This window comes from Brassica rapa, chromosome A04, assembly GCF_000309985.2.
Source record: "Brassica rapa cultivar Chiifu-401-42 chromosome A04, CAAS_Brap_v3.01, whole genome shotgun sequence".
Taxonomy (NCBI): Eukaryota; Viridiplantae; Streptophyta; class Magnoliopsida; order Brassicales; family Brassicaceae; genus Brassica; species Brassica rapa.
The window spans coordinates 13,165,201-13,185,263 of record NC_024798.2 but is presented as its reverse complement, the minus strand read 5'-3'; the positions used below and the strand labels follow the sequence as shown (position 1 = coordinate 13,185,263).

At 38.5% G+C, this 20,063-nt stretch overlaps 4 protein-coding genes across 4 annotated transcripts; 3 read left to right on the top strand and 1 right to left on the bottom strand.

Moving 5' to 3' along the window:
- The first annotated feature begins 1,581 nt into the window (after positions 1-1,581).
- LOC103864472 lies at positions 1,582-4,685 on the top strand. Its single transcript, XM_009142219.3, has one exon. It carries the CDS (start codon positions 1,876-1,878, stop codon positions 4,426-4,428), a length of 2,553 nt encoding a protein of 850 aa, XP_009140467.1. The 5' UTR covers positions 1,582-1,875; the 3' UTR covers positions 4,429-4,685.
- A 268-nt stretch (positions 4,686-4,953) lies between these two features.
- On the top strand, positions 4,954-7,607 carry LOC103864470 (protein root UVB sensitive 4). The gene is made up of 9 exons (XM_009142217.3): positions 4,954-5,825; positions 5,897-6,190; positions 6,263-6,325; positions 6,400-6,476; positions 6,542-6,647; positions 6,740-6,842; positions 6,920-7,074; positions 7,146-7,211; positions 7,291-7,607. Exons 1-9 carry the CDS (start codon positions 5,391-5,393, stop codon positions 7,519-7,521), a joined length of 1,530 nt encoding a protein of 509 aa, XP_009140465.1. The 5' UTR covers positions 4,954-5,390; the 3' UTR covers positions 7,522-7,607.
- On the bottom strand, positions 7,437-11,453 carry LOC103864471 (extra-large guanine nucleotide-binding protein 1). The gene is made up of 7 exons (XM_009142218.3): positions 10,000-11,453; positions 9,375-9,617; positions 9,090-9,278; positions 8,838-9,015; positions 8,512-8,750; positions 8,271-8,434; positions 7,437-8,189 (listed from the first exon to the last, which is right to left on the bottom strand). The coding sequence occupies exons 1-7, from the start codon at positions 10,993-10,995 to the stop codon at positions 7,622-7,624; spliced, it is 2,577 nt and encodes an 858-aa protein (XP_009140466.1). The 5' UTR covers positions 10,996-11,453; the 3' UTR covers positions 7,437-7,621.
- Positions 11,454-14,718: 3,265 nt separating this feature from the next.
- LOC103864468 (wall-associated receptor kinase-like 14) lies at positions 14,719-19,733 on the top strand. The gene is made up of 4 exons (XM_009142216.3): positions 14,719-16,654; positions 16,733-17,481; positions 18,080-18,151; positions 18,226-19,733. Exons 2-4 carry the CDS (start codon positions 16,752-16,754, stop codon positions 19,467-19,469), a joined length of 2,046 nt encoding a protein of 681 aa, XP_009140464.1. The 5' UTR covers positions 14,719-16,654; positions 16,733-16,751; the 3' UTR covers positions 19,470-19,733.
- Positions 19,734-20,063: the final 330 nt, after the last annotated feature.

Genomic DNA, 20,063 nt, shown 5'->3' with positions numbered 1-20,063 from the left:
AACAAAGCAACAATGTTTAAATTTCAGAATCAAGTTTTTTTTTTAATCTGGGTATCCCAAGCCTAAGAACCTAGACTAATCCACAAGGAGAGGTGCAGTTCATAGATATAGATCATCTCTTCGGGTATTCAAATGGGCCGAAAGCAAATGACCATATCTATGTAAGTGTCCAGGTAACATATGATTTAGTTTCGCATGGCAGGTGGATCTAATTTGAAATGTGTTTACATCCCAAGCCATTCCTCTTACCACTTGACCACAAGCTCTTGGACAGAAGCAAGCTTATTAATACCTAAACTTGAAATGCAAATTTCAAAACATAAAAACTTTAATTTTTTTATAGAAAATCAAAATATATACTTAATATTTGAGTTAATTATTCATGTATTAGATATTTAATTTAGGCACTCAATAATATTTTAGAATATTTTATGTATTTTTTGAGATTAAATTCGAGTTTGGTATGACTTTCTTTTGAGACTTTCAATTTTTCAAGTTTTTCCAGATATATTTGAATTATGATTTGGTTCGGATAAAATTCATAATCCGAAATATCGTAAAACAAGATTCATTAGGTATTTGTGTCATATTCGGTTTGGTTTGGGTTTATTTTCACTGGTCAAGTTTGGTCAATATCCAGATTTGGTTTATTTGCCTATCCATAAAATAGAATATATAAAATATTATGTGATGTATTTTTTTTCAGGAAAATAAGAACTGTGAGTTAATCCATGCTAGAATAACTATATTAATAAAACAAAACACGATGACAACAAATATAAAAAATATAAAAAAACATAAAACAAAGTATATGGAAATTGTTGATAAAGGTTTTAATTGTCAATATGTCATGTAGAATTCTTTTTAATCTAATTTGAATAAATATTCTGGCAATCTTTTCCTTAAATGTGGAGTCTAAAGAGAGCAAGAATCTTCCCACAGTTCGCAACCTAACATATTTAATACGCATATATATATATATATATATATTGTCTGTCAAAGATATATCTAGTCAAAACCCTTTTTACTTTCTTAAATTGGCCACAAAATACCATAAGGTTTAAAAGATTTTCAAATATATCAACAGATCGAATAATCCTAAAATGTGGACAGTAGTTTTTATTTCTTTATATTCAAGCGAATCACATTTTTTCGTTACTGCCAGAGTTGACTAATTCATACGTTATTCAGGGCACAATATACGACAAAAATATGTTTTCAATAACAGAAAAATACAAATCTTGTGTTTATTTACTTTTGCTTCAATAAACAATTTAGTAATAATAAATAGAGTTGTATATAACCCAACATTACAGACTGTCATAAATGCATTAAAATGAGCTTAGAAGATTCTTTAATTAAAAAGAGCAAATGATGATTACAGAAATTGAAATAATTTTAAGCTGAAAACCCTAAACGCAGGAGGAGGAGGAGCCACCACTATTCTCTCTCTGCTTTTGTGTAAAATAAAAGTCAATGCCTTTTTGACCGGACCTGTAAAAAAGAAAGGCTAGAGAGAGAGAGAGAAAGCCCACTGAGTAGAAAGAGAGAGAGAGTAGTAAATGAAACGAGAGATTGGTGGTGAAAGGACTCAGCTTTGCATTTATTATCTAATCTTCCAAACACACAAACAAAAACAAAAACAAAAAAAAGATCTTCTTCTTCGTTCCCTTCTGTTCTGTTCTGTTCCTAGGGTTTCTTGGATTCCACTCCGTGAAATTCGTTTGATTAAACCCAAAATCATTTAAATTTTGAATCTTTATCTTCTGGGTTCACTGAAAGTCTCCGTCTTTAGAGAGGTCTCACTCACCTTCTTGATCTGTTCAATTCTTATGGGTCTTTCCTCCTTTTGCTGCTAAATCTCCAGAAAAGATTATGCATTTCCCTCTGTGGAAGCAAATCCACCACTGCGCTGCTCTCATCTTAGACAAGAGCAAGAGCAGGAGGAGACATGACTCCTCCTCCTCCTCCTCCTCCTCCATGCTTCGAAAGCTCTACGAAGACAAGCTCAGGGAAGCTCTCGAGGACGCCTCCGAGAACGGTTCCCTCCACAAATCTCAAGACATCGACCAAGAAGACGAGAGCTTGGGCCGGTCTAGATCCCTAGCCAGACTCCACGCTCAGCGCGAGTTCCTCCGCGCGACGGCCCTAGCCGCTGAGCGTGACTTCCAATCAGAAGACGACATCCCTCAGCTCCTCGAAGCGTTCAGCAAGTTCCTCACAATGTACCCCAAGTACGAGACTTCAGAGAAAGTCGATCAGTTGAGATCTGACGAGTATTCTCACTTGTCGGATTCCAACTCCAAGGTATGTCTTGATTACTGCGGGTTCGGTTTGTTCTCTTATCTCCAGACGCTTCATTACTGGGACTCTTGCACGTTTAGTCTCTCTGAGATCACAGCTAATTTGAGTAACCACGCTCTTTACGGTGGAGCCGAGAGTGGAACTGTTGAACACGATCTCAAGAGTAGGATAATGGATTACCTCAACATCCCTGAGAGTGAGTACGGTCTTGTCTTCACCGTTAGTAGAGGCTCAGCGTTTAGGCTGCTCGCTGAGTCTTACCCCTTTCATACCAACAAGAGGCTTCTGACGATGTTTGATCACGAGAGCCAGTCTGTGAACTGGATGGCTCAGACCGCTAGAGAGAAGGGAGCTAAGGCTTACAACGCGTGGTTTAAATGGCCGACGTTGAAGCTCTGCTCGACTGATTTGAAGAAGCGTTTGTCTCATAAGAAGAGGAAGAAGAAGGACTCTGCGGTTGGGTTGTTTGTGTTTCCTGCGCAGTCTAGAGTTACTGGCTCTAAGTACTCTTACCAGTGGATGGCTCTTGCTCAGCAGAACAACTGGCATGTGCTGCTTGATGCTGGCTCTTTAGGTCCTAAAGATATGGATTCCCTCGGGTTATCCTTGTTTCGACCGGAGTTTATCATCACTTCTTTCTATAAAGTGTTTGGTCATGATCCTACAGGGTTTGGTTGTCTGTTGATTAAGAAGTCAGTGATGGGAAACCTCCAGAGCCAGTCTGGTAAAACAGGTTCAGGCATAGTTAAGATCACACCTCAGTATCCGTTATATCTCAGTGATTCAATAGATGGTTTGGACGGTTTGGTTGGTCTCGAAGATGGTTATAAACCTGGTGCTGCCACTATGGAAGCTTCTCGTAAAGGAGCTCAGATGCCGGCTTTCTCCGGCGCATACACTTCAGCGCAAGTGAGAGATGTGTTTGAGACAGAGCTTTTAGACGATGGAGATGGGACTAGCAGCACCATTTTTGAAGAGAATGAGAGCGTTTCGGTTGGAGGGTTGATGAAGAGTCCAGCTTTTAGTGAAGATGAGTCGTCAGACAACTCGTTTTGGATCGATTTGGGGCATAGTCCGCTTGGCTCTGACCCTTTAAACCATCATAAAATCGCCTCTCCGTTGCCGCCGTTCTGGTTTACAAGCAAACGGCAGTCGCCTAGACCAGTGGCAAAGAGTCCTATGTATGATGGTAAAGATGTCCTCTCGTTTGATGCTGCGGTTATGTCGGTTTCAACGCCGTCACGGAACCTGAGGAACTCGAGTAGTCTCCTGACGCAAGAGATACAGGAAGAAGAGCAATGTGGGTTTGGAACAAATGGGTCAAGCTCCAAGATCTGCTCTGATATGAAGGAGAATGCTATTAGACGAGAGACTGAAGGAGAGTTTAGGTTACTGGGAAGAAGAGGGAGGCTTGAAGATGAACAGCCAAGCAGAGGAACAAGAGTTTCGTTTAACATAGACCGTGTGAGTCATAGTCTGGACCAAGGGGAAGCTTCTCTAGCAAGTGTGTATAACGAAGAAAGCGATGGTGAGAATCCGAATGAAGATGATTGGGAGAGAAGGGAGCCAGAGATTGTTTGCAGCCATATCGATCATGTGAATATGTTAGGTCTTAGTAAAACCACAACTAGACTCAGGTTCCTTATAAACTGGCTTGTGATCTCTTTGCTGCAACTCAAGATGCCTGAAACAGGCAGTCTTGTGCAGATATATGGGCCAAAGATAAAGTACGAGAGAGGAGCAGCGGTTGCTTTCAACGTGAAAGACAAGAGCAAAGGGTTTGTGAGTCCAGAGGTTGTTTTAAAACTTGCTGAGAGAGAAGGTGTGTGTCTTGGTATTGGGATCTTGAGTCACATACGGATGATGGATGTCCCGAGAAATCATCATCGCGGGGGAGATAGCTCTTTGCATCTGCAGAGAGAAGCTGGTGGTAAGCGAGGAGGAGGAGGAGGAGGGTATGTGAGATTTGAGGTTGTGACAGCTTCTCTGAGTTTTTTGACGAACTTTGAAGATGTTTATAAGTTATGGGCTTTTGTGGCAAAGTTCTTGAACCCTGGTTTCAGCAGAGAAGGCACGCTTCCGACTGTAGTTGAAGATGAAGAAGCTGAAGAGTCAGAGACGTGATGGTGGAGAAACAAAGGCAGAAAACTTTTTGGATATGACTCGGAAGAGGCTGCTGCATCGTAGAGATGGGTCGTGTGCTTCTGGAAAATGCAAGTGAGAGATGTGGGTTGAGATTTGCTGCTATATAGTGTTTTTTTAATGCGTTTTGATGTGTTTTATCAGTTTGTGAGATAGGGAGGGAACAATTCTTGTAATCTGGAAAGCAGAACAGTGTTTGGCCAAAAGATTTTCACGTTTAGATTAAAAGCACGTTTAGATTAAAAGCATTAGCTCTTACACAACCTCTCATCAAGTCTTGTATACATAACCGAAAATCTAAATTTCTCAGAAGATGAATTGTGGTTAAGACCCTGAATCTCTCTCTATCTCTCTACACACAAAAAAAAGCCCTTTTCTACTTTCTCTACTTATCTTGTGAAGCTTTTGGTTGTAGCAAAATATGAACAATCTGATTTAACTTCTGACTCTTTGTTTAAACTTAAATAAATCTGATTTCCAATGAGCAAATAAGAAATCTTACTGTGCAAAACTAAAGTCTGATTTTTCTTTTGCTTTTGTAGTCAAATTTGAATAATTTCAATTATTTTGATAATTTTGCTTATTTTAGGTTAATTTGATTTGCAATATTGATACACTTAGTTTTAGTTTTAATTTTAATTATTTATTTTTTTAAATTACTCAATCGTCAAACCAAACCAAACCAAACCAAACCGTAATGAAATTAATTTAGAAATGTGCTAATTGGTTCATAACCCATAATCGAATCAAAAACCAAAAATCTCTATTCAGTGGGGTTCAAAACCGCAGGCATAGTCTAGTGACAGAACCAACGAGTTAACCTCACGCGCCTATTTGTCGTCATCAAGCTCCCTCCCTCCCTGCCTCTGCCCTGTGTTAAACCCTAACTAAACCCCCACCTGTATGGACCTTTGAAACCGTCTAATACCTCAGGTCATCAATCAATGCATTCATCTCTGAAATCGAATCCAAGCTCTCGTCTTTTCCTCAACCCATCTAAATCAACCTCAACCCGATACCCAATCTTCACTTTCCCCAGAAAATCCCCACCCACCAAGTCTCTGAGAACCTCCATCGATGTCCAGCAAGAAGAAGTTTCGAAAGAGGTCGTGCCCGGCAACGTAACTCGTCGGCTCCCGATTGTAATCAAAACCTCCGGCAGAGCTTCTAGGTACTTCCTCAAAGGAGACTCCTTTGAGCTCGTATGCCTTGATGAGGACGTTGATGATGATACGACGTCGTTTTCACACGTTGGGTTCTTGAAACTGATTAACGACTTCTTTATACCGAAACAAGTCAGTGATAGCTATATAAGTTATGTCAAATGGAAGTTCTTGCACCGAGTTTTCAGCTCTGCCCTTCAGGTTCTTGCCACTCAGGTGAACATCTCATGACTTTCAAATTGGAACCGAACAGACATGAGTTGATTGATGTTTCATTGTTGTTATAGGCTATGTTTAGAGCCATAGGGATTGGACAGTCTCGGTCACTTGCTTCATCTGCTGCGTTTAATTGGATCCTCAAAGATGGGCTTGGACGGTTATGTAGATGTATATACACCGCAAGTCTTGCTTCTGCCTTTGACACTAATCTCAAGAGAGTTAGATTCTCGACGTCGGTACTCTTCAGTCTGAGCATTGGAGTTGAGTTAATGACTCCGGTATTCCCACGCTACTTCCTTCTCCTAGCTTCCATCGCCAACATTGCTAAACAAATTAGCCTCTCCTGCTACTTAGCAACCGGTGTAAGGCTTTCCCTAACGTTTTGACTTTCCCTCTTTGAGTTTTGGTGTTCACAATGCTTCACACGTGTGCAGTCAGCTGTGCATCGAAGCTTTGCTGTTGCGGATAACCTCGGTGAAGTCTCTGCAAAGGCTCAGGTCTTCTTTTTCAGAAATCTACTCATGTTCTCTATCGTTTGTTTCACATCTGACTTTGTTAGTGATTTTTTCAGATTCAAACTGTGTGTTTTGATAACCTTGGTCTCTTACTGGCTGTTCTTCTAAACATGCTATTCCAAAACAACCAAAGGTTAGATGAGTTTAGTATAGTTTTGAGTTGTTTTTAGAATCTTCTGACTTGCTGTTATGTGCTAGACTGCAGGCAAGTCTACCTTTTGTTCTGTATCCGATTTTCTCCACAATTGATCTCCTTGGCATTTATCAAGGGCTCAAGCATATCAATCTGCAAACGTTAACCAAGGTTAGGCTTTTTGTTATCTTGGTGATGATGAAACTCAACAGTGGAGACTACTCTTTATGTTACAAGCTTTATGTTTTTCCTCTTCTTATCAGAATAGGCTTGAAATAATTCTGGAAAGATGGATTGAATCTCGTCAAGTGCCTTCCCCTGCTGAAGTGAGCAAAGAGGAAGGAGTTGATCTTTTAGGGGGCAGAGGTGAAAGAAAAAAAAACAGAACCCTCTTCATGATATGAAGGGTTAGTGAAGCTGAATTGTTCATATGTTGTTTGTAGCTAGCAAAAGGGTTTGGCCCATCAGAATAGGATGCTTAGATCCAAAGGCTCAGATTCCTAAGCTATCAATGATGGTGATGCAATCACTTTGCAATGATGATGGTTACTTCATAACTTTGGAGCTTTCCCCTCAAGTTTTCAGAAGAAGACCAAGAGTGAGTTCTTATTATATTATATCCCTCATGATTCTCTGGTTTCATCTTTAACTACTTGGTAAAATATCTAGCCGGGGATCGTTATCTGTCTGCGTGAAGGAGCCACCAGTGTAGACGTTATCACCAGTTTGCTACAGGTAAAGGATTCAACTTAATATCATCAGAGTTCATAATAATGTCAACTGATAAAAACATTCTGGTTGTGATTTGTTTCAGACATGTTACATACGTAAAGCCTTTGTAACCAATAGATTCAAGAGAAGGGACGACTTGACGCTGCAAGATTGGTCTTCACTCGTAGGAGAGAGCAAGTTAGCTACACGAGATGACTTTACCGAACTGTATAAACAAATGCAAGAACAAGGCTGGATTGTGAAGAACGTGTTGTTGAGTGCTGAAGAGCAGGTTCGATACATTTTCGACCAACACCAATCACTCACATTGTAAAACTGTTCTTACACAGAGATTTGTCTGTAAATTTTATGCTTGTTAAAATCTATACACATCTACACTAAGAGACTTTTGCTTATTTATAATGTGACAAACATCAATTCGAGAAGGAACTTGGCTCGGTGCTGTACATAGAGTACTCACTCATGCAAATGTTCGCTCTCTCCTCGCTCCATTTCAGAATCTCCATAGCTAACTTGAGAGACGCATCAACGCTGTTCGGGTCCAAACTCTTGCTGGAAGAAACAAAGAGCTTTTTACCAGTCAAGGAAGAGTAGAACCGCTTGAACTTAACGGCCATGTAATGGAAGGCAAGCTGACCCAAAGTTGGGTTACCGTTGTTGTTGTTGGAGCGGTGGCGACTGACCACAGGGTTAAAGTCTTGGAACCACTCGCAGCGCGTCAAAGGAACACGCTCCACTTTCTCTTCGAGAAGATCGTACTTGTTGAGTATCAAGAGGAAGTCCATCTGCTCAAAGATGGGATGAGTGATGATGCTTTCGAAGAGTTTCTTGGCGAGTAGCATCTTGTTTGTTCCGTCTTCTGAGACCTGGTCGTAGTCGCTCATGGAGACAACGAACACAACCATCCCAACGTCTTCAAACATATCTATCCATTTGCAGTTTTCACCTAGGCCTCTTGAAGGTACTCTTATCAACTGGTACCTGAGAGAGTTAACATAAAAATGTCTCTCACATATTATGCAACTGACTAAATGTTGTAAACACATGAAAACGAGACTAAACCTGAGTAAAGAATCAAGGTGGTCGGAAGGATCAAGATTCTCTTCAGCTGCAGTCTGTGGAAACGAGAAATCAAGACAAGCTAGACCACTGGAGGAAGTAACTCCCTCTGCATATAGTATATCCAAATCTGATGGCTCGTAGTCTGGTGTCAATACATCAATAGCCTGAAGAACGAGAGAGCTTAACCAAGAATCCAATGGAACTCAAAAACTATAGTGTAAGAGCTTATATACACACATACCCGTTCCAAGAAGTAACTAGCGACACTGGGAAGGAGTCCAAGCTCACTTCTTCGCTTGTACGTAGCTTGGATCGCTGCATCTCTCCATAACTCTTCAACCAGTGGGGCATACTCACGAGAAGCGGCAGGGAAGATGACACCGAGGTTTCCAGCAGCCATGGTCTTTAATAGCCAATCGGAAAATGCTTTAAGCCTTGGGCCAATGGAGTACAACGTCTTGATGTTGCTTTTAGCATCTCCTGTTAGTAAGTGAGTAAACCGATATCAAACAAAGATGTCATATATAAATACATGATATAGATCTTGTCCATAAACAGTATATGCACCTTCTTCGTCTTCAATGAGAGACTGCTTTGCGTTCATGACGCCAAGAGCCTCTTCTTCAAACCGCTCACGTCCCTCAAGAAGCATACCGAGATAACCATACACATTGGTCTGTATAATCACCTTTATGTTTTCACGCTCATCTTCCAAGAACGGTATGTCCTTATAAAGGATCTTTGCCTGAACCAGAAAAGCGATTCAGTTTCCGTTATAAAACTTTGGAAGCTTACGCTTAATAAGAAGAAGCTCATTACCTGTTTGAATATTGTGCTAGTTCCAGAACCGCTGTTCCCAACCAGAAGAATCTTCTGCAAAGTCCTGTGCTCAAGATGGTCCAAAATGCTTCTGCTGTTTGCACTGTGGAGCTGGTCTCCAGAAGCATTAGAAATAGATTTGGATGGAACAGGAAGTGACAATACAGCACAGAGTAACTTGGTCCCAGCCTGAAAAAGCAGTTAACAAGTTTGGAATCTTCTATCAAAAGAATGTAAAATGCATTTAAAATATGGAAAATGGAGATTTCAGACAGAACAACAAACCTTGCCCCATATGTATCCTTTTGTATTCTTCTGTCCTTCTTCTTGGTAAGATCCATCCTCGTTCACCCAAAAATGAGGGTTACCTGCACACTGAACTCCTGCCAGCTGCAGCATTCGTAGCTCCACTTTAGTAATCTCCCTTCCGTTTATGAAAACTTGAGTGTTTCCGTTGCTAGCTTCTGCACTAATAGGTCCTCCAACGTTCAGATGGGGACTAATGATCTGATAAGGCTTCTCTCCTTCCTGCGGAACACATCAACATAATACATGTAAAAACGTTCTTGAAACACACCAGAAAGGCAGAAACTAAAAGAGTAGTATGTTACTATATTTAGTTCTAAAAAATTCAAACAATTTAAAAATAAATACCCAAAAAACCGAACTAACATAATACTTTTATCCGAAATATTTTAAATTATCCGAATTATCCAACTTTTTTTTACCATAAACCCTGAAAAATCTGATATTTAATCCGAAAAAACCCGATTTTTTTTACTTTTTTAACATAAATAAACTGAAAAAATCAGAACCGAATCGGATCCAAAATTATCTTGGTTATTAGCCGGCTCCTAACTTTATTCCCAGGGCTACCAGAAACTAAAAGAAGAGTATGTGTTACACTCACCTTGCCCCAAAGTCCAGACACTTTATCATACCAATAGTCCCCAGGCTTAAGCTTCTTCGGAGGATTAGCGCAAGTCTGAAGCGCAACCAGCTCCTCAGGATACAGAGGCTGCCCATTCACATACACATACTCAGCCGGCAACTGATTAGCCTCACAGAACCTCTCAGTCTTCATAATCTGCTTAACCTCCAAATCATTAAGCAGCCTCTTAAGCATCCTGGAACACTTCCCTAAACTCCCACGCTTCGATTCATCAATAGGACACCCAATACAACTAACACACTTCCTCCCTTCAGGCATCGAACCCATAGCTCTAAGCACACAGCTGCTACAATACTTAGCGTCGCAGACAAGACACACTTCCTTCTCAGTAAACCTGTTCCCTTTGAAACACCTGTAGCAAGAACCCTTTTTACCCTTTGTCTGAGGCTGTTTCTTAACGGGGACGACACGTGTCCTCTTCTGGATACAATCCTCCTCTTCGTCGTCGTCATCATCAGAGGCAATACCTAAGAAAGTAACAACCTGCTGCTTCTTCCCACCAGTTTCGCTAACGCAGTCGCCAGTAACCCTAGAGGAGGGATAGTCCATACTCAGAACAGACTCGTTATCTAAGCTCTCTTTCTCCTCGCTAACCTCAAAGCTATCGCAGAAGGCTAGACCCCTCGTCGTCTCCTCCAACTCGCCGGACACTTCCTCGGTGGGGGAGACGGCGGTGGAGTCGGAGACGTGCTCGATCACTGACGTCGGAGAGACCATCTTCTCTCTGGAGAGCTGCTTCTTGGTGCTGTCGATGGAGAGAATCGGCTGAATCACGGGGAAGGACATGGCGGCGGAGATGCAGACGGGGGAGACGACGGCGGCGACGGGGATCCTGTCCATGTTGATGGGGACGGCGCGTGGGATGTCGTAAGGTAACGGTGGACCGTCGTACTCGACGGCGAATAAGCAGTCATCGTCTTCGTGGATCGAATCTGGTTTCATCTTCAATGGCATCTTCACTGGTAAGAAGGTTTACTTTACAGATACAACACAGAGAGGTAGAGAGAGACAAGAGTAAAGTGAGAATCAAAGTTACATTGATGAATGTTAATTAGGGTTCTTGTTAGAGAGAGAGAGAGAGAGAGAAGAACAAGTGGGAAGGGAAGAGAAGAGGAAAAGGAGAATGAGAAAGAAAGTGATTGTGAGAAAAAAGATGAAGAACCCAACCCACTTGCTTTGCTTGCTTGCTCGCTCGAATCTTGTCCGATTTATTTTATTTTATTTTTTAATTTTTTTTGTTGCTTTTGCTTTTGGAATTTTTTTTTTGGAAAATAAAAATGGGGAAAACGTGGGACCCAATTAGATGGGATTAGGGACAAAACCGAAATTGGCTTTATTCGACGTCGTAACGAGAGATTGGAATTTGAGCTGTCTCTTCACGTGGGATCCATGAACAGTGTTCAGTACTGTAGTAAAAGCTCTGATATTTTTTCTTTGCTCTTTTTTCAAAAATTCTCTCTGATTTGGTCCGAAATTTGCGCTTCTTAAAAATAACTTTATGTAAGCCCATTAGGCCCATTATGAGAAGGTGATCGTTTGCACGTATTGCTTTCCCATTAACTCTCAGTTTTAGTCCAGGCGACTGTACGACTTATGGATATTGATTGGGAACTGTAAAACATGTGTTTAACTTTGGTACTCGATCTTGATTCTACTCGTGTGTTATACATGATTCCTAAAAGCTTGTATAACTATGAAACACTAGGGACCTTGGTGTACTCAAGGTTTTAGTTTTTTGTTGATGACCCTTCTCATTCTCAAGTTTGTCTCAAGTCCTTAAAACTTTACATCTTTGTTGGATCTCAAAATTCACTCAGAATTTAGGGTTAGGGTTTTATAAACGTGTATAAGAAGAAATCTGAAAAATATATAAATTGATGATTTCGTATGAAAGTATATATTTAATTGATAATACGAGTAGAATACAACTATGAATATATAAGATATCGAAGAACAGGAGTGTACGAATGTATTGAACGTATAAATGTGCTCTACACGACTACAAGAATTCGAGTCCCCTTCTTCTTGTCTTTGGTTTTTCTTTTATAGGTCTCTAGGAAGGGTGTCATCTCCGGTGAGTATCATAGCTTTGAATGCTCGTCTTTAATGCTTTGAATTCTGTTTAGCTATGGTTTGATTGGGTAAGCTCGACATGGGCGCGGTTCCCTTAGATCAAAATGGGATGTCGATCTTCATGGGTAAGAGCATCTCGAATGTATAACTCCATTTTTTTCACCAAAATGGAGTAAAAATGAAAATGAAGTAAAATTGCTTCAACCCTACTCTATTTTCTACTCCATAGTGATGAACAAACAAAAAATATATTACTCCATTTATGGAATAAATTTCATTATGGAGTGAGATATGAAGTTGGGTTGGAGCATTACTTACTCCATATTCACTTTTACTCCATTTTAGAGTAAAAATGGAGTAGGGATGGAGATGCCCTAATGTCCTCTTCTAAGCCTTGGTAAGATTAGATCGAGCTCTTGGTCTGGAGCGGGGCTGAAGCCCACCTCCAACAATTTTCACTTTGCTAAGCATTGCATGTCAACCCTATTATCTGGTTGTCTAACTATTTCATCGCTGATGGGAAATGGAAACAACCAAAGAATCAGTAGTGGATCCAGAAATAAAGTGAAGTGGCTACCAAAATTAGTTAAACTAAAAATTTATTACTCATTACAAAAAATAATATCATTTTAAAATTATTTACAGCTGATTATATGTTTTTATTTTATTTTAAAATAATTTTAGAATAACAATATCAAACCATTATTAAAATATTAGTTTTATTTTATTTTTAGGTTATAGTAATAATATTGTTGTATGTATGAAATATTTTAAGCATTTTAAACTATATTCGTAAAAGTTTTAAAAATAATATAATCACGCAAAAAAAAGAAGATTATAATTCGTTTAGAACACTAAAAATTTTGCACTCATATAAGAATTGTTTGTGTAAGTTAAGTTTGTTAGATGGGTTAATGACTTTCTTTATCAACTAGATATTCGAAGATCATATGTCATATGTGGTTATGTACATTTTTATTAAAAGTATACTAGACCTTGATCCGCGCCCCAGCGCGGGTATGAATTTTTGGTTTTTGGTTATTTATTTAACTAAATGATGTATTTGTAATATTTGATGTATTATATTCACCAACTAAATATTTTTTTGGCATCTTAAACCATCTATTTACGACGAATATTCAATATCATATAAAAAATTGAACAAATAGACGTAATTAGAGAATTGTAGACGATATATAAAAACAATGGTTATTAATGTAAAATATGAAAAAATATTATATTATGACTTAGTATGGCATAAAAGATTATAAATCAGTTATACATGTTTAAAGGAAATACAATGATTTTTAAACTTCTATGAAAATTTAACCTATAAAAAGGGCGATGAGTTAGTCATCAAATTGTAAATAATTTCATAATTTTATTAATAATAAATTATTTATAGTTTATTTTTCGTCAAGATAATTATTAAATGTCCATAACATTAATATGTTAAAATATCGTATTATGAAAACCCATGTTGTAACTGTTTTTTTCTGGGAAGCGTAACAAAAAAAAATTACCTTTAACTCTTCGTTTTGTTTAAGTTCTGGGTCGGTAAAAGATTAAAAAAAATCTCTCTATCTTTTTCAATTTTCAATTTGAAGCTTATTATGCGAAAATCATATGCAAATATAGGCAATTGGTTGGAATCTCTATATCTTTATATTCTTACAAATTTTAAATTTATTGTTTCCTCTTCTGCAAGCAGATCAATTACCAAAGTAATAGATCAATTGGTTGGAATCAAATTTATTCTTATAATTAGTGTAATTATGGTTACAGTTTCTATATTTAATAGGTACATTAAAGATACGACATTGAAGATATTATGTTTTGATTAATAAAAGATATTGGATTTTGAGTTTGTATTTATTGATTTGTTTTTTATAAAGCTTAGAAAATCAATAGGATGATTGGTTGGTTGAGACATCCTATAATGAAAACGAAAACTATAGGTGGTTTGAATATTGTACATCGATAGATACATGATGTAAGTTGGCTATATAAAACTTGAGCATGGTCATTTCAAACTAAAGTATAGTCAGGTTATATGCATTTGTTATATTGTAGTTAATATATTTTAAATATTACATATATCAAGTGATTCACGTTTTCGTAAAAATAAAATTCAAATTCATTATTGGGCTATACTCGTCCGTAATAAGCTACGTTAAATATGATTAAGAAAAACTCATTAATTTAACTGGAAAAGACAAGCATTAAAATTAAAATATGTAAGTTCATTTAATGACATTAAGTTTATATTTGAATAAGGAAAATACATTAATCTAACTGAAAAAGATAAGCATTAAAATAGGAAATTCAATTTAATTCTTAGTGGCATGGAAATGTAACTAACTTTAAAAACTAAGGGGTATTTTCTAATGGGTATTTCTCTTTTAATAATAGAGATGATTCAATGAAATAATTTAAAGTGTCTCAAATGACAAGAGAATATACTCTGGCCATTTAAATTTGATAGAAGCATTCAATTATTTTTGAAATAATGTGATCAAATAACTAAATATTTGCTGAGGGGGAGAGGGGGGGGGGGGGATCTAATATTTGCTGAGGGGGAAATAATTATCAGTTATAAAAACTTACACCAAATTAGATTTTTCTATTGGGAACATGTGACCCCATGCTAATACATGGTGCTCATGAATGCTTGTTGTTTCATCTCGACACATTCATGTGGACAAACTACACAAATTTCTAGTATAAGAGTGGAAAAAAGCTGCATGGTATTTACTGCAGTGTAATCGATTGTAAACCATCATCACAAAAACTAGAGGTTTTATTTACAATTAGGACTGTACATTGCACTATCAAAAGTTATACGTAAGACAGTCTGGTTGTGTTTCAAAAAAAAAAAGACAGTCTGGTTAACAGATGTGGAGATCTCGGTCAAGACTTAAGTGGAAATATATTATGTCTCACGAAGTGACATAATGACATTATACTATCTAAGAATGCGGTGTTTTATGAAATACCAAGTAAGTATGTGATAGTCAAATATCATTTTCGCAGAGATATAATACAAAAGGGAAATGTAGATAGTGAAAATAGCTTCTTCTTTTTTTTGTGCGCACAAAGATGGTGAAGATAGCTACAATAAATAATTCAGAAGCTTTGTTCACTTAGTTTTTCTTTTTTTGCTAACAAAGATATATTCAGTTAGTTATTGCCGATGATTACCAAAAAGAAAAAGAGAAATATTGCTTGTGTACAAATTGAAAAAAAAAACTAAAAAAAAACATTATAGCAGCTTGAAATCTCAAAAACTGAAATAACAAAAGGAATCACTTGAAGTTGATAAATACCTAAAATATATATTTAAAGAATGTAGTCATATATCAAGAGTCAAAAGCATTCGGCGCATGAGATAGATAGATTCAAGGTAGGAAACCTCAAAGAAGTTGGATAAGAAGTTTGAATTAGTTTTAAGTTTCTTTTTGTCCGCATCATTGAATTAGTTTTAACTTTAAGTATACCTAATATTCTTACTGATTTGGCGGTGAGGATAATAACCTATAAACCTTACTATGATACCAATGCGAATACTATTGAATTATTTGAATATTACTATCATACTATCATTGAATGGTTTTTATTAAGTTTAGTTTAATATAAGAATAAAACTATATATATAGTGGTAGTATCAACATAACACTAAGTCACTAACACTAAATTTTCCTAAACACATATGTAACTTGCTTTTAGAAAAAAATATTGTTTTTCAAGTTTTCTATTTATTTTCATCACGTGTCTTAGAAACTTCAGAGATTTGCAATCTTAACGTGTATTCAATTTGCTATTTATACATTTTGCTATTCAATTTATCTATCATCAATAGACAATATATAACGTGTATCGATAGTTTGTTAAATTTTTGTGTGATTCTCTTAAACAAAATTGTTAAGCTAGACTTTGATGTAAACGACAAACGTTTGTTAGATAATGGTTCGAGCGGTTAAACTGCTACGTACTTCCATACATAACGTAACCATTGCGTTTGCTTGTTACGATTGAAAACGTAACGACCAATATATAGTATTAAAGAAAAACTATATGATTCAATCAAAAGTCTTGCTCGAATTATAAAATTTCTACTCATTTTACGGAAAGATAATTACGATAAGTTTTTCTATAATAAAAACAGACCGAATTTCAAAAATGTAATGCTGGCCACTCACACACGCCTCAGTAAAAAAAAGAATAAAAAGCTTACGCCCCGGTCAAACATTTTTCCCAATTGCACGTTGACCACCCAAGGGTATATCCGTCATTTCAACTCGTCTTTATGAAGAAAAAAAGCACGTAGCCATCATCTCCTTCGTCTTTAATCAAACTGCTTCCGATCACCGGAGAATTCAAACGGAGATGCGATTTCCCGATCATTAGCAACCCAGTACTCCTCCAGAGAACAGATAATCTCGAAGTACATCTTGAGTACCAGAGAAGGTTGAAGCTGAGGTTATACAGTAACCGTAATCGACGCGACGAAGATGAAGTGATCAAGTGAAGAGCTCCGAAGGTATTTCGATTATCTAGACTCTATAGCTTCAGCCATTACTAGAGGAATCAGTTACTAGAGACGTGTTTATATTTGCAGGAAGGTTATCACCGTTAAGATGATGACGGTGACGGCGTTGAATTTGATTTTAATCGTGATCGTAATCGGAGGATCCGTCTCGTCTTCTCCGGAACGTTGTGACGGAGCATGCGGCGGATTGATCCTGCCTTATCCTTTCGGGTTCTCACACGGCTGTCCTATCCGATTCGATTGTTCCGCGGCGGGGGAAGCGAGGATCGGAGCTTTCTCCGTCCAGAACGTGACGGGAGAGAGCATATTCGTCCGCGTCCCGCACGACTGTTACCGGAGTGTTGAAGCCATGAAGCCTCTCTTCGGCGAGCGTTACGCGCCGACGTCGGAGAACAGTTTCCTCATGGAGCAGTGCACGAATGCAACCGATGGATGTTCGATTAAGCAGAGGTTTCTCGAGACGCAGCTGAAGCTGCAAAGCTGCGAAGTTCAGGGGAACGTGAGCTGTTTCTCTGCGGATACGAACTCGAGCTCGACCAAGTTTTTCAGCATGAAGGATTTGAGGAAGAGCTCGTGCAAGATGCTGTTTTCGTCTATAGCTTTTGAGTCTGTTGGTGCGAGTTTGGGTATAGCGTTGGAGTTTGAGAGGGTTAGGTTAGGTTGGTGGCTAAAGGGAGGTTGTGGAGCTGGAAACTCAACTTGTGAGGCTATTGCTAATTGTAAGGAGGTTGATACTCCTGATGGCAATGCAGGACACCGGTGCTCGTGTCCCGAGGGTTACCTTGGAGATGGGTTCATCGAATCTCCTTGCAAGAAAGGTTGGTCAACTTCAGTCTTCTCTGTTTCAATATGTGTATTAAAAGGCTAATTTAAAGAAGTAAGAACAATCATGAAGTTGTGTGTTCTTTGGGATCAAAAGTTGGAGTAACTAGCTAAAGATGCCGTCTTTGAATCAAGTGTGATGTTAATTTGTAGATTATAAGTTCGTTGATTGATGTTCTTGTTTCTAAAACCCGCAAAGCTTTTTGGTGATAACTGGTTTCTTCTTTACTCTTTGTGATGACGACCAAGTATAGATTATTAGTTCATGTAGTGATGTTCGTGCCTCCAGTTACCAGTATGCGTATAAAGAAGTAAAAAGAATCATGGAATGGGGTGAGAATGGTTTTGAGCCGTCATATAAATGAGGTTTTGTGTTCTTTTGGAAAAAAGTTGGAGTAACTAGTTAAAGCTGTCGTCTTTGAATCAAGTTGATATTGATACATAGATTATTAGTTCTTTGAGTGATATTCTTGCCTCTAGTTATTCGCAAAGTTTTTTGTGCTAAGTGCTAACTTGTTTCCTCTTTACTGTTTGAATGATGTTCTTGCTTCTATATGTTTTTTCTCTAACTTGTTTCCACTTTACTCTTTGTAGCATTACCGAACTGCCGTGGTTCAAAGCTAGTCTGGGGACACTGTAGATCTAGCCTTGCTATTGTTGTAGGAGGTAACTGTCGCTTTAGTGTTCATTATAATGTTCATTAGTGGATCTTTGACTCTGTTAGTTGATTTGGTACATAGGAACTGTCGGTGGAGCATTTTTGCTAGCTGGGTTGGCTCTTTTATTCGCTTGTAAGCAGAAACGGTCTGCTTCTTTGAGAAGCCATTTAAACGCAAAGCGTTTTTTGTCTGAAGCTACTGGCAACTCAAATGTCGCCTTCTTTCCTTACAAGGAGGTCGAGAAAGCAACAAATGGTTTCTCTGAAAAGCAGAGGCTAGGAACAGGCGCATATGGTACAGTCTATAAGGGGAAGCTCCAAAATGATGAATGGGTTGCAATCAAAAGACTCAGACACAGAGATTCAGAGAGTGTCGACCAGGTCATGAACGAGATCAAGCTTCTTTCCTCGGTAAGCCACCCGAATCTTGTCCGTCTCTTAGGATGCTGTATAGACCAAGGCGACCCGGTTCTCGTTTATGAGTTCATGCCAAATGGAACTTTATCAGAACATCTACAGAGAGAGATAGGGAACGGTCTTCCATGGACGGTGCGTCTCACTGTTGCCACCCAAACAGCTAAAGCAATCGCGTATCTCCACTCTGCAATGAACCCACCAATCTATCACCGTGACATCAAGTCCACCAACATCCTTCTCGACTATGATTACAACTCCAAAGTTGCAGACTTCGGACTCTCTAGGCTCGGAATGACTGAAACGTCCCACATCTCAACGGCTCCTCAAGGGACACCTGGCTATCTCGACCCGCAGTACCATCAATGCTTCCATCTCTCTGATAAGAGCGACGTCTACAGCTTCGGAGTGGTTCTTGCTGAGATTATAACAGGGTTGAAAGCTGTTGACTTCACTCGCCCGCATACTCAAATCAACTTAGCTGCTCTTGCTGTTGACAAAATCGGATCAGGCTGTCTTGACGAGATTATAGACCCGATTCTCGACGTGAGTCTAGACGCATGGACGCTCTCGTCAATGCACACCGTGGCTGAGCTTGCTTTCCGGTGCTTATCCTTCCACAGTGACATGAGACCGACGATGACTGAAGTAGCCGACGAGCTTGAACAGATACGGCTCGGCGGTTGGATTCCAAACATGAGCCTGGATTCACCGACCGGAAGTGAAAGATCAGCATCAGTTAAAAAAGCATCAGCAGGAAGCAGAAGACTCGTTGTCCCTCCCAAGCAACCGGATATACTCGCTTTTGTCGAAGAGAAGGACGATTGCTCACCAGTCTCGGTTCAAGATCCTTGGCTAAGTGCACAGAGCTCACCTTCTACAAACACATTGCTTGGTAACATTCCCAGATGATAATGATCTCAACGCACTTTTTACCACTTGATAATGATCTTTGTGTAGCCTAGCTTGTCACATCATTCAGTGTTCATAATGATAAGTAAAGAGGAGATTACGGTGGAGAATACAGTTTTATACATAAGTAAACGATCTTGAAACAAGATCTTTCAGTCAGTACCGTATAAAGTCTCGTAAGAATGTGATAATCTAAGATTCTAAGGTTATGTATAAACAATTAAAGGTTATGAAAGAAAAAAGATTAAAGTTATAATGTTAAAACTTGTTATTATGATTATATTTGAAATAAGATTTGAACGCGTTTTCAGCTATGTGACTGATGAGTTGCTTGAGAACTAAAGACTCTAGCTCATATTTTAATTTAATTATAAAAGAATTAGCTAGTCAACCAACATTAATTTTATACCTCTTATGGAGTAGGAACCAACTACAGTGACCTTATTGTATGTAAGCTGGCTTATTCACATTATAAATTTGATATCTACTAGGCAATAATATTCAACAAAAACTACAGTATTAAATAAAAAACTTCAAACCATTCCGTGAATTAAGTAATTATATTGGCCTCTTGTCATAAAATTGGGAATGAAA

Bases quoted from the DNA above. Each gene is read 5' to 3' on its own strand.
- LOC103864472 (XM_009142219.3), top strand. From the start codon at position 1,876: ATGCATTTCCCTCTGTGGAAGCAAATCCACCACTGCGCTGCTCTCATC.
- LOC103864470 (XM_009142217.3), top strand. From the start codon at position 5,391: ATGCATTCATCTCTGAAATCGAATCCAAGCTCTCGTCTTTTCCTCAAC. The intron at 6,477-6,541 runs GTTAGATGAGTT...GTTATGTGCTAG, and splicing joins CTATTCCAAAACAACCAAAG to ACTGCAGGCAAGTCTACCTT. The intron at 6,648-6,739 runs GTTAGGCTTTTT...TCTTCTTATCAG, and splicing joins ATCTGCAAACGTTAACCAAG to AATAGGCTTGAAATAATTCT.
- LOC103864471 (XM_009142218.3), bottom strand. From the start codon at position 10,995: ATGCCATTGAAGATGAAACCAGATTCGATCCACGAAGACGATGACTGC. The intron at 9,618-9,999 runs GTGAGTGTAACA...TGTGTTCCGCAG, and splicing joins TGTCTGGACTTTGGGGCAAG to GAAGGAGAGAAGCCTTATCA. The intron at 9,279-9,374 runs GTTTGTTGTTCT...CTGCTTTTTCAG, and splicing joins AAGGATACATATGGGGCAAG to GCTGGGACCAAGTTACTCTG.
- LOC103864468 (XM_009142216.3), top strand. From the start codon at position 16,752: ATGATGACGGTGACGGCGTTGAATTTGATTTTAATCGTGATCGTAATC. The intron at 17,482-18,079 runs GTTGGTCAACTT...TACTCTTTGTAG, and splicing joins CGAATCTCCTTGCAAGAAAG to CATTACCGAACTGCCGTGGT. The intron at 18,152-18,225 runs GTAACTGTCGCT...TTTGGTACATAG, and splicing joins CCTTGCTATTGTTGTAGGAG to GAACTGTCGGTGGAGCATTT.